This window comes from Lissotriton vulgaris, unplaced genomic scaffold (genome assembly GCF_964263255.1).
Source record: "Lissotriton vulgaris unplaced genomic scaffold, aLisVul1.2 SCAFFOLD_275, whole genome shotgun sequence".
Taxonomy (NCBI): domain Eukaryota; kingdom Metazoa; phylum Chordata; class Amphibia; order Caudata; family Salamandridae; genus Lissotriton; species Lissotriton vulgaris.
In genome coordinates this window covers 159,065-172,197 of record NW_028252092.1, presented here as the reverse complement: position 1 = coordinate 172,197, position 13,133 = coordinate 159,065, and the positions used below count along the sequence as shown (strand labels likewise).

Genomic DNA, 13,133 nt, shown 5'->3' with positions numbered 1-13,133 from the left:
TGACACAGTTATGAGGGAATGGGACTTAAAAGGGATTAGGAAACTGGGGGATCTAATGGACACAGAGGGGGAAATTTTAACATTTCAAAATATACAGCAGAGATATAACTTAGCTGGGAATAATTTTTTCAAATACCTTCAAGTGAGGAGTTACTTTCATACAAAAACAGGGGGCGTAGGAGGGATGAAGAGCTGTAGAATAATGGAATACCTGGGAAGCAGCCTTCCATGCTCAATAAGACAGCTATATGCAGAACTCCAAGTCTATAAGATAGACGATAGAGAAAAATACAGCAATAAATGGAGAGAACAGGTAAAGGCTCGACCGGAAGACTTGCAAACCTCTTTAGATTATGGTCGAACTATTTTATGCTCAGCGACACTTCAAACCCAACATTATAAAACAGTTTATTCCTTATATTTCACGCCAGCCAGAATAGCTAGCTGGGGCGGCTCCTCTGGGATAACGTGTCCAAGGTGTAACTCTACAGAGGCTAATATAACGCATATGTTTGCTACATGCCCACAATTATATACTCTTAAACTAGCGATAGAAGAGTTTCTGGATAAATCACTGGGAATACAAACAAAACTAACGGAAGAGCTGATAATCTTGGGGGTAAGTCTAGATGTAAATACAATTTATCCAGAATTTTTATTCATGGTAACTGCAGTACTTAGGATAATCATAGCTAAAGCATGGAAGGAAAAATCAGCACCGTCGTTTCAGACGTGGGTAGCAAGACTGCTATCTACATATAATTTAGAGAGGGCCATATACGATAGAAGAGGAAGGAAGGCAAAAGCTCTGGGGCGTAAGATATGGGTACCTATTGAGAAATGGAAATGTAAGAAACATGTTATGGTTAACAGTTGAGAAAATTTGGTAATGATACAAGTTTTATGGAGAGAACATAGGACACAATATTTAAAGTTTAGTGGTTTTTGTAGCCTTGCGTCATGATTGTTTTAAATATGTATTCTGGCTCTCTTCTTTTTTGTTTTCTTATTTTTGATCACTTGTTTATTAATACAAATCTGTATTTGTTGTAAATGACTGTGTAATGGTATAAACATACCGGATGTAAAAGAAAATGCGGGGGGGGGGTAAAAAAAAAAAAAAAAATTTTGTCTGAATAAAGATAATTAAAAAAAAAAAAAAAAAAAAAAAATAAAATTGTATGGAAATTGAAGCCCTTATTATAAATGATGTTGCTATAAAAACCACAGCCTATGCTGGTGATGTACTACTATACATTAATAGTCCTGAATCATCCATTCCTCCTCTATTAAATATAATTTAAACATACTCTCAGCTTTCAGGTTATACTTTAAACACTAATAAAACAGACTTTTTTCCTTTGAATGTTCTTTGTACCTCTGATGTGCTGCCCAACAATGAATAAATATGGCAAAACAAAACTTAAATATCTTGGTATCCTATTTTCTAATACCATTACACAATCATTTACAATGAATTGTGGTTGCATTCATAATCATATAAAAGACACATTTCATAAATGGTCCACCTTACATCTATCCTGGTTGGGGAAAGTTGATTCTATAAAAATTATCGTTTCTCCAAAAATGTTTTACCTCCTTTATATGATACCTACTCAATTTCCTGTTAAGTTTTACAAAAATGTAGATACACATTCATCTAAATTTATTTGGAATAACAAACCTCCCACTATAAAAAATAAAAAATAGCTTAGTGTAATTGTGGTTTTGGTTTGCTAGATTTTCTTAATGATCCTAATGCGCTTATTTCAAAACAAAGGGGCACATTATCAAGGGGGTTTATCTCCGCTTTTTTGGCTTTAAAAGCCAAGAAAGCGGAGATAAAATTATCTCCCTATTACCTAGCTGTCGCTAACACCAGTTAGCGACAGCTAGTAGGAGATAGCGACCATCTTGGGCCCCACTTTGCATGTCAGTGATATTTATCACTAATGACATGCAAAGTGGGCGTGCCAAGATGTTAGCGACTGAAAACAGTCGCTAACATCGCTATCTCCTATTACCAACTTTTAGAGATATTCGCGCTAAGCGTGAATATCTCCAAAAGCTAACACTTGCCCTGAGCAGTTCTTAGCCATGTTATCCAATGGGAGGTGGATAACATGGCTAAGAGCATTAGCTCGGTAATGTATGAATATCGCTGACTTTTCAGCGATATTCATGCATTGCGGCGATTTTTATCGCATTTGCGATAAACCTTGGTAATACCAAGGTTTATTTGCGGTAAAAATCGCCGCAGCTCAGCGGTAAATTTTTGTCTCTAACCAAGCAATAGCGATAATTATCGCTATTGCTTGGTAATATGCCCCCTAGTTCCTTTTCGTTTAATCATACAGAGATTAATAATGCACCTTTATGGCTTCTTATTGAACAAAGTTTGATATCACCATTTCCTTTACCTGCATTATTCACTATGTCTAACTCTACCACTTTACTAACAAGGTTCATCATTCTGAAGACCACAAACTTAATATTACAAGATTTAAAATCTCTTTCAATCTCCTATTTCTCATACCTCAAATATGTCATTATGATATAATCAATTGTTAAAACTTGCTTGAAATACAAAGATTTGGCAATCTTGGATAAAGCAGGTAATTTTTTATTTAGAAGATATTTATCACAATATTTTTTTAACTTTTGATTAATTGAAACAAAAAACTATATTATCTCCTTCGGGCATTCCAAATAAGAACAATTATGTAATTCTTTCCTTGATTCATTTCCCAATAATGTTCCTCTAAATGTCACCTCTGATCTAGAAATTTGCATTCACAGTAGCTACTTCATCTTTATATTGTATCAATGTTGTATAGAAGCAAATGTAATAATTTTGAAGGGGAAAATATCAACGTTCTACTTTTTTGTATAAACAATTAGATATATCAGTTTTTCAAGACACATGGAGTTAAATATAGATGAATAATATATCTGGATGGCTGTCTGTATCTTTAGGTCCAACCAATTCCTTCATACTATTTAATTTTCTAGGGGCTCCTGTAAAGGTATTTTATGCAAAACTTTTAAATTCTCGTAATTGTTGGTAGTGTAACCTGAACACGCTCGTTAAGACATATGCTTTATGAATGTAATACAGTTTCTGAGTTTTGGAAGGAAGCTTGGGTGATCATTACGAAAATATTTAATATTGCAGATAATCTTTCGAATAATATGCTGATTTGTAAATCTATTTTATTTTCTATAAAAATGTCTGATTTAAATAGCAAACTTCTAGCTTTTCTCAATCTCTGATGCTTTAAAATTATTACTATCAATTGGAAAAAATCTTCATTGTTGTCAGTCCATGCATGGTGGTCTTCGATAATTTTCTACTAGCAGAGGAGCCAATCGGACTCTATCTGGTGGGGTTCAGAATACACCTACTTATCATTTATTTTAGAAACCAATTGATAATTAGATAGCATTATATTTATGAATACCATTACTAATATGTTATATAATTGTTCCATATGTAAAGATTTTATGGTTACAATTAGTAGGTCTATTAAGTTATCAATGTAAAGACGTTTTTACTTATTCCTTTATATGGATTTTTACTTTAATATCCTGTTATATTTGTTATATTAGAGGCACATTTATTATACCAATGCTATTTGGTAATCTTATTTGTGCCTTTTATGGTGCTCTTTATTGTATGGTGTATTGTCTTATCATACATTTTAATCAAACATTTGGAACACAAAGCAAATAAAGCTAGCATCGTGCAAATAGAAATACTTACGAGCTCAGAAAGACTGAGAAGAGATCCTGGGACAGTAATCGTTGACCCCACATGTTGTCAAAGACAGGGGTGACTGCATCAAAAGAAAGGCTTGGATATGCCAGGCCCAGGATCCCATCAAACTCTATGTTGTAGAAGAACGAGGCTTCAGTATGACAGAGGCCGAATGTCTGGTTCATGACACTGATATCTTCCACCTGAAAGTAATTAGAATGCAACTGAGATGTGCCCTACGCTGTAATGCACTCAAGGCATGGAGAGATATGTGAGTTACAATGTTCAAAGGCCCTGCAAAAAATGCCACTTGCAACTCCCCTGTCCAAATGCAATTTACCAACACATATGTAATGATGAGCTAACTTACCCCATCAAATTATATTAACATACACCACAGTGTTTGCAGTGCACCTTAAGACATTAATCACACATTACACCATTTGCCCTGCTCTTTCGAAATTCAACCCTTTAATATTGCTTGATGGACATTGGTGGATGAACATGTACAACAACGAGGACCCATCCTTACACTACCCTCAAACTTCTGAAGTCACTTCCAACAATTAACAATGCAATCTGCAAACGTGTCCCACCAAGCATGTGTCCTCACTCGCAGCACAGATTGATAACTGAACCGAGCAATGCGGGACAGGTTTTGATTTGTATGAGTTTTAATTTCCAAGCCTGTTTGGCTTGATACCTTTAGGTCGATGAGAGCTACTAAAACTATTAAGGAAAGTAAAATAAAAGTTTGTCTTTTGATCTTTCTCCCTAAAGATCACTGAACAATTTCTAATTATTTTTGTCTGAACAAAAAAAAGAGGATCATTCTAGTGAATATTTGCATGAGTTTTAAAATAGCTGAATTATTGAATCATAGATCAACATCAAGAGTGCCCTTGAAATGTCATTCGAATATGATAGTAATTTTAAAACCAATCGCAGGTATAAATCAAAGAACTTGTTAGCCAATCTTAAGGGGCTTACGTAATTGTTACCTAGGTAAAGGACTGTGGACTGTCTCCATGTGTGGTCACCACTGATGTTCAGTCCTATTGAAGTTTTGGAAACTTCATTACAACACAAGCATTTGGGAGTCTGCAAACTGAGCTCAAGTGTTTGCTACACCTTGAGCTGGGCCACTATTCTAGTGGGCATGTGCTCCAACCTGTTCTTGAAGGACTTTCCATCCCTTACAACAACTCTTACTTCTAAGGAGATGAGAATAACATATTGAAAGGTTGATAATAAGAATGGACCATTCAGCAGACTTTGGTTGGAGATATTATGATTGTTTACATATTTAGGTAAGTATGAAGATACCTTGTCAGAATCAATTGTGTGAATTTTGGGGGGCAGAATTAAATATCTCCGAACGACTAGATCCTGAAAGGCAGCTCCTGAATCTCAGAATTGAAATAGATTTTGTTAAGAGACAAAATAAGCTTTGCAGCATGTTTCATTGCATTAAGTAGGGCTACATAACCCTAGAAAAAACAATTAGTACTAACCAATGGGCAGTGCTAATATTTATTGATAGATTTGTGACTCTTTTATATTGGGATGTGCTACTCAGATTGACTGTGACTTTTTGTAGTATTTATATGTTTTTACACAACAATTTATAATCTATACATCATAAACAGAAAGGTAAATAAATAGATGCATAACTAAATAAATAGTGAATATAAAAATAGTTGATCCTAATAAGTTTCCTTGCTTCTACCTGGACTCTAACAATAAGGGCCTGATTATGAGTTTGGTGGATGGGATATTAAATCACAAATGTGATAAATATCCCGTCCGCTCTTCTACAAGTTCCATTGAATATAATGGAATTGTAATTTGGTGGACAGGATATCCGTCACATTTGTGATGGAGTAACCCTGGGCCCGATTCACAGAACTAACTTAAGACGAAATCCTAAACTTACTACCATTTCGGTATTCACAGAAGGCACTTACTCATTTCGGTATTCACAGAAGTTAGGAGTCCTAACTTTAGGGCTCGTAAATGCCTTCTGTGAATTCCGAAATAAACTTAAGGACTCCTAAACTGAGAAAAATCCTAACTTTTAGACTTTCGATATTCACAGAAGGCATTTAGGAGTCCCAAAGTTAGGACTCCTAACTTCTGTGAACACCAAAATGAGTAAGTGCCTTCTGTGAATACCGAAATGGTAGCAAGCTTAGGATTTTGTCTTAAGTTAGTTCTCTGAATCGGGCCCATTGTATCTAAAACTCGTAATCAGGCACTAAGGGGCTGATTACAATGTCAGCAGGAATGCAAACTGACCGATCCCTTGTGGGAATCGGTTCTGACTGACTAGCGTTCAACGAGTCCCAACGACCGATTACAATCCTTCCAAACACCGTTCGGAAAGTCTCCCATTGACTTCAATGTGAGCATGTGTTCCGACCAACAACAAAGGCTCCCATTGAAAAAAGGAGTGGGGTGGAAAACCTTGCACCCGGTGGCGGGCACCCCATGGTGCCTGCCACCCTGTGTATGGTTTTGAAGGGCGTCCAATTGGTACCCCCATTGTCCCCAACCCGAGGCCTCAGGATGAAGGGGGGCCTGTCAGTTTTGGACAGTTTTTTTGTGTCAGACTGACAGATTTGGAAAGGCTGTCCGAATCCGACATCATAATCCGTCAGTCGGAAACGTGGTCCGTAGAGCTGTACGATTCGGCTTTGACTGACTCAGAGTTTCCGAATGCCAGTCAGAACTGTTCAGACTGACTGAACGGTTTGCTTTCGTCCGAGAACATCATAATTGGTCTGTCGGAAATGTTTCCGACAGAGTCGGAAACATAGGTTCCGACACGGTTTAGAGGAATCCAGCTGCCGTTCAGAGACTTTCGGATTGACGTTGTAATCAGCCCCTATGGCTTCATTTATGCATTACTCTTTGAAAGGATGTAATACTTTCAGCCAGGTGCAATTGCAAGTGTTTGAGAAAATGTGTGAATTATATTGTGGAGGAAATTGTGGCGGTTTGTTCTGAAGTATTCTGAATTGAAATCCTATATGTATTGATGGCAAAAGATTTAAATGAAAGATGAGACTCCTCCTGCTTTCTATGAAGAATGTTTCAGTAATTGTATTCACTACTGTTTATTTATTGTTCTTACCATTTTGACCAATAGGTAATCATTTTGTGTCATTTATGAGGTCAAATTATTCAGCATTATGTAGTCACTTCCTATGTCAATTTATATGACCTATGTCAGTAAACGTTATGGTTAGACCATAGATGAGGGTAGCATAGACAAAGAAGAAGTACTTGCCAGAAAATTATCTATGTTTGAGCGAACCATTGGAGGGATACTTTAAGGTAAGAGGGAGTCGTGTCGCTACACATGTGACATCAACACTGAGATAATACCCAACAGTGAGAGGCCCTTGGAACTTCCTTCTGCATCATGGTCAAGATTTAGTTTCATAGAGTTGTTTTGTAAACAGCCATCCACTTAGGTGATAAAATTATTTTTTTTTAAATATTCTATGCGCTGTTTTGATTTGTTGGAATTTAGGGGAATAAAGTGTAGCTCCTGCAGGAGGACACCTCCCATGGGCATCATTTAGGGCATCTTGCAAGTCCTAGTGTTGCTTCGCCGACTCCTGGCCTCAGAGGTGGAAAAGCACTACCAAGCACAGACAGTAAACAGTTTTTTAATGAACTGTAGGAGAGTAGGGTCTGCTTCCTTTGGTTACCCCCACTTTTTGCAGTGATTCTCTGGTTTTTCGACTTTAGTGTTGCTGTGGTCCTGCTAATCAGGCCCACAGCCTAGCTGTTCTCTCTCTAAATTGATACCATGTACTTTAGGTACATACCAGATTGGTTACTGGGTCACCCTTGTGAGCCCCTGTATAGTGTACCCTAGGTACCCAGGGCATAGGTGCACCCTAGGCCTACCAGGGGCTGCAGCATGTTTTGTGCCACCCCTGGTTTGCCTTCGAAACTGACACCACAGGTCTGTTCTTACAGCCTGGGTAAGGTGGTATAAACACCCCTTACTTGGATATAGTATACCTATCTATACTACTAATATAAAGGAAGAACTTTGAACCTTTGAGGCGGGTAAACTCAGGAACCACAGCGCCAATCCACACACCTGATACATTGTTGTGATCATCAGGGTGTGCAGATTGACATGGGCTTTATAAAGTTACAAAATATACGTTATTTAAAAAATTTTAGCGGAAAAAAAAGTAGTCCCGTGGAAGAAGCGCCGGCCGCGACCTGCGTGCTGACGTCAGGAGCGTGGGGAGGAGCGGCGTACAGGAGCGCGAGGAGGAGCGGCGGACATGGCGCGGGGAGGAGCGGCGGACAAGCGGGGAGGAGCGGTGAGGAGCGGCGGTCAGGCGGTGAGGAGCGGCAAACAGGCGGGAGGAGCGGCGAGGAGCGGCGAGGAGCGGCGGAGCGGTGAACTGATGAGCGCGGGGGAGGAGCGGCAGCTGAGGTAAGGCTCCGGGGGACCCACGGACAATGTCAGGGCAGGCGGGGGTCGGGGCAGGTGGGGGACAGGGCAGGCGGGGGCCGGGGCGAGCGGGGGCCCTGAACACTCATGGCGGCGGGCGGGCGGGGGCCCTGAGCACTCATTTTTGGACGGGCTGCTATGTCGGGGCGGGCGGAGGTCGGGGAAGCCTGATTGCTCCCGGACAAGGTCAGGGCGGGCTACTAGTATCTATATACATATATAGACACATATACACCTATAAGCCACTCCTAAGGCAGACCTCGACAATCCAGGAGGTAGAGTGCTTGGTTTTATGTGAAAGGGTGCCCTAGCATGAGCTGAGCCCCTCTGCAGCTTTCGGAACCCTCTCCTTGTAGCTGTTCTATGATATAGCCATACCATATACTCTTAAGTGCATTATAATCCTCGAGGTTAATGCTAACTTTGGTTTGGCTTTAACAAAACAGGTTGTGTAAGGTGTCAACAAGAACTTTGGAATACTACCCCCCCCCCCCCCGTGAGTCCTGGCAGCGGGCAAGCATTCCACCCTTCTAGAGGGAGAAGACATGTAGTTACTGTTAAACCTGGTTAAAGTTAAACAGAGCCCATGCATCACAACATGGATGCTGCTGCTGGGACCTTAAAGTTAGTCCAACCCCTAAATTTAGTATAAGTATAGGATCCCAGTCCCTAGGACTTTAGATTACCCTGGACGAAACTCTGAAACATATATCCTGGACCTTCGACATTCCATTTCGACTGGAAGATGGAAGACATTTCCCTTGTGGTCAAGGAGTAACCACCCTGTTCAAACAGGCAGCAACAGCAACTTTCTAACATCTCTGACCTCGACCTTTGATCACAGCAAAGCCGAGACCAGTGGCGGACACGAGAGATGTGGGACCGGAACTCCTGGACATCCTGCACTTTGCTGCCTACACCTACTTCCTGAGATATCCTGAAGTTGTGTATTGGAGTGTTTGAAGCCCCAGCCCCGAGCACCTTTTGCACCGAAGCTCAGAGGCCCTCACTGCATGAGTGACCCGTGGGTCCGCTTTGTGCATTTCAGCTTGACGCGTCTTTGCAGTTCCTAGTCCATTGCCTAGTGAGCCACCCGAAGACTTTCCTTTGAAACTACTTTGCGTTCCTGATTGCTCCAGTCTTGCTCCAACTTCTCCCCAAAAGAGAAGTTCTGCAGACTTTGCTGGTCTGCACCGGAGCCGATCTCAACATCTTGTGTGGATTGCGTTTGCCAATGCTTGTTGGGTCCAATCTGGATACCGACACCGCAGTCAACAAGACCTTTTGTGGGACAGCTTGTATCCAGCTCCTGGTTGTCTTTGACGCCTCCTGGACCTTATGGCTGAAGAGACAAACTTCACCTTTTCACCTGAAATCACCCCACATTTGCTGGCAGCTTTCCGTCGCCATCCTGGTCACTGGCAAGTGACCCAGACTCTGTCCCTTCTGCTTTCAGGTTCTTCAGATCTTCGATCCACCCTTGGATCCACCCGCACACTTTTCCTCTGGACGGATGCAGCACTTCCTTGCAGCTCTCCATTGAAATCAACGACGAAACCCGACATCAAAAGACACCTATGCACCCGGCTTCCGTGGGTGAAGTAACACGAGTACTCGAGGGTAAGTCTAAAAGGGTTCCATCATAGTTCATTTAGAAGTGTCCTTAAATTGTAAATTTGCAACTTGTTTGTTTCCCATAGAAAGTTAGTGGTAACCCGCGGCCGTGTTTAGACACTACGCGCGTCTCCCGTGGACCTCCTACTTCCTAGCCTTTGGCTGTTCCTAGAAGCCCCAGCGATTCCCCAGGCCCTAGGCCTGCTTTCTATATCCGACGTGGTTCTTATTCCACTCTTTTAGTATATCGTTTTTGAGGCCCCTAGGGCATAACGTATACTGTGCAACTTATTGTATGCTAATTAAGTTCCTTGTATTGTACTTTTACCTTTGATCTCATAAAGAGTGCAGAGAGGTTGTGTTTAGAATAAATACATATATATTTGATATATGCCTTGTTCAGTGTGCTTTCATTTGGTACTCAAGGGATTATAATTGGTAAAACAACTAGCTTAATTCGCTCTCTGAAGTCTTGGCCTGAAGACTGCTCGCCACTGCTACCCCTAGGAAAGCTTTCTATAAAGTTGACTTTACAACTATCATCAATAAGGGTCGATTAGACTGGTTCAAGATGCCCACTAGAACTAGTGGACATCATATGCCAGGCTAACTTCTCACATGAACACTGTTTATCTTTTGCAGATCCCACTGGGAGATTATGTTTGAGTTGGAAAAATATCAGTTCAAAAGCGGAATGTGCAGTATTGATATTACAAATAAAATCAATTCATTATTAATTTAAACAAATTAAATAAATTAGCAAATCAAGAATTGAAAAGAATTGTTGCCATGGTCCATTGCTATGGAAACTTGAACATTTTTTGATTTTGATCAGAACCGTCTCATCTGTGTTCCCCCTCAGTTCATATACAATATAAAGTCATTAAGTCATTATTACTCTAACAGAGACCTGGCTTAATGATAGTTCTGATCCGGATATCGTAGATGCTCTCCCGGAGGGCTATAAGATTTTAGGGCAAGATAGGGAGCAAAGAGGGGGAGGGATTACAATTATTAATAAAACATCCTTGAAGTGTAATATAAAGGAAGCAAATATAGAACACTGTGAAGCATTCCTCTTTAAACTCTCAGTAACGGATGATATCGCCATAGCAGGCTTCCTAATATATCTAAGGCATCCTAAGCTGCCCAAGTCATAGCGAGCTTAGGAGAAAGAACTGTTCAACCTGCCTTACGCTACAATAACTTCTACATACTATGAGATTTGAACTTTCACTTTGATGATAAGGAGAACAAGGAAGTCCAATCCCTATGTAGTTATCTGATGGCAATGAACCAGTCAGCAGGTGAAATCACCAACACACCAAAAGGGCCATATTCTCGACCCTATTTTCACTAATCGAAAGGAAATAGAGGTGGAAGCACCTTGGCCTATTCCTTGGACAGGCCACTATTTAATCCCATTCACAATATATGTGAGTAATCCAAGGATAGAAGGACTGGGGGCAAAGTCTACTTATAGGAAATGGACCGGCTTCAATCCCAGTTCATTCTCACAGGCATTGGCAAAAAAAAAAAAACTAGAAACGGATATAAATACGGCCAATGGCCAATTTGAGAAATGGGCAACAGGTGCCTTAGATAAGGTCGCCCTCTGGACCACTAGGAGTCCTAAGAGACAGGCGGCATCAGCTCCCTGGTTTAATGAAATCCTTGCCAAATCTAAGAAAGAGTTCAAGAAACTGGAGCGGACTTGGCGTAAAAATATCTGTGGCAAGGCCAAAGAGCAATATAAAAGTGAAATTAAAAAATATTGTATATTAATTAAGAAAACAATGTGTGAGTTCTATACGGAGAAAGTAGAAAAAGCGAGGAGCTCATCTAAAGAAATGTTCGCTATACTAAAGTCACTGAAATCCTATGACAACCAAAAGGAAGAAGAAACCTCCTCAATGGAAAACTGTAATAAAATTGAAGAATCCTTTGCTGAGAAGGTGGCAAAAATATATAATGCCTTTCCAATAAAAGCTTGCCAGGGGGAAATCTCAGAAACAAAGAAGGAGAGGAATTTTACAGGGGACAGGTTCAGTGAATTTAAAATGCCAGAACTAGAGGAATTAAAAAAAATAGCCAAGGGAATTAAATCAGGCTCCCCACGAGATCCGGCCTGACCAGAACAATTATTGATGGGAGCAGATCATATCATGGCTTACATTTATGAGCTCATTACCACTTCCTTCCAGAAGGGAGAAGTCCCCATCCGTTGGAAACAAGCAATAGTACGTCCACTGAAAAAAAAAACATCAATAGATCTAGCAGTCTTAGAAAACCTGCGTCCAATCTCGCTACTACCATTTGTCGCTAAGATTACAGAAAAAGTTTTTAACAAACAGCTAATCAATCATATTCAGGAAAATGATCTATTACAAACCTCCCAGTCTGGCTTCAGAACAGCCCGTACCTACTCGCACTAACTGTGGTGAACTACTTTTTACTCGTCCATCTACATGCACTACATGTACCAGAGTGCCAAGGGGCGACCCGGAGGAGAGGCTAGTGGTGTGCGATCCATCTTGGTTGCACTCGACAGAATCAGCTCTGCTCCTGGCCACCGACACAATGAGACGTGGTGCGGATGAGGGGCAGACAACAGCTATGATCCTATTGGGTCTAAGTGCGGCATTCGATACTGTCTCACACGTGCTGCTTCTACATAGACTAAAAGAATGCGGGATAGATGGTACCATACTACGATAGATGACATCCTTTTTATCGACATGCAGTTTCCAAGTGTTACAGCAGTCACAACTTTCTAAGAGTATCATGTTGTCCTAGGGAGTCCCACAGGGATCAGTCTTAAGTCCCACGCTATTTAATCTGTATGTGGGACCACTGGCAGAATTAGTGGAAAAACATCATGTCACTATTGTATCATACGCTGATGATACTCAGCTAATTGTGACACTATCAGGAAACAATAAACTGAAAGCACTCAATTTCACCAGGTGCCTAGAATAGGTAGCAGGATGGATGTCCAATTATTGCCAGAAATTGAACAGCAATAAAACAGAGGTAATGATAGTGGGCAATGCACCAAACATATGGTACTCTGCATGGTGGCCGGAAACATTGGGCCAAGTTCCTATGCCTAGTTCGGAAGTCAAAAAATTGGGAGTTCTGTTTGATCCTAAACAGTCTTTTGAGGCTCAAACCCGGAAAGTAGTGAGAAAATGTTTTGGGATCCTAAAAATTCCGAGGAAAATTCTGGACCTTCTACCATCCAATGCAAGGAAGACCATAGTGCATACCCTAGTT

The 13,133-nt window shown here is 40.6% G+C and overlaps 1 protein-coding gene across 1 annotated transcript in view; it reads right to left on the bottom strand.

Annotated features, from left to right (window-relative positions):
* Positions 1-13,133, bottom strand: part of LOC147662666 (pepsin A-like) — a 114,879-nt gene that overhangs the window by 49,500 nt on the left and 52,246 nt on the right. The window contains exon 5 of the mRNA XM_086950997.1: positions 3,764-3,960. Within this exon, the coding sequence (XP_086807123.1) occupies positions 3,764-3,960 (197 nt within the window). The remainder of the gene's footprint in view (positions 1-3,763; positions 3,961-13,133) is intronic.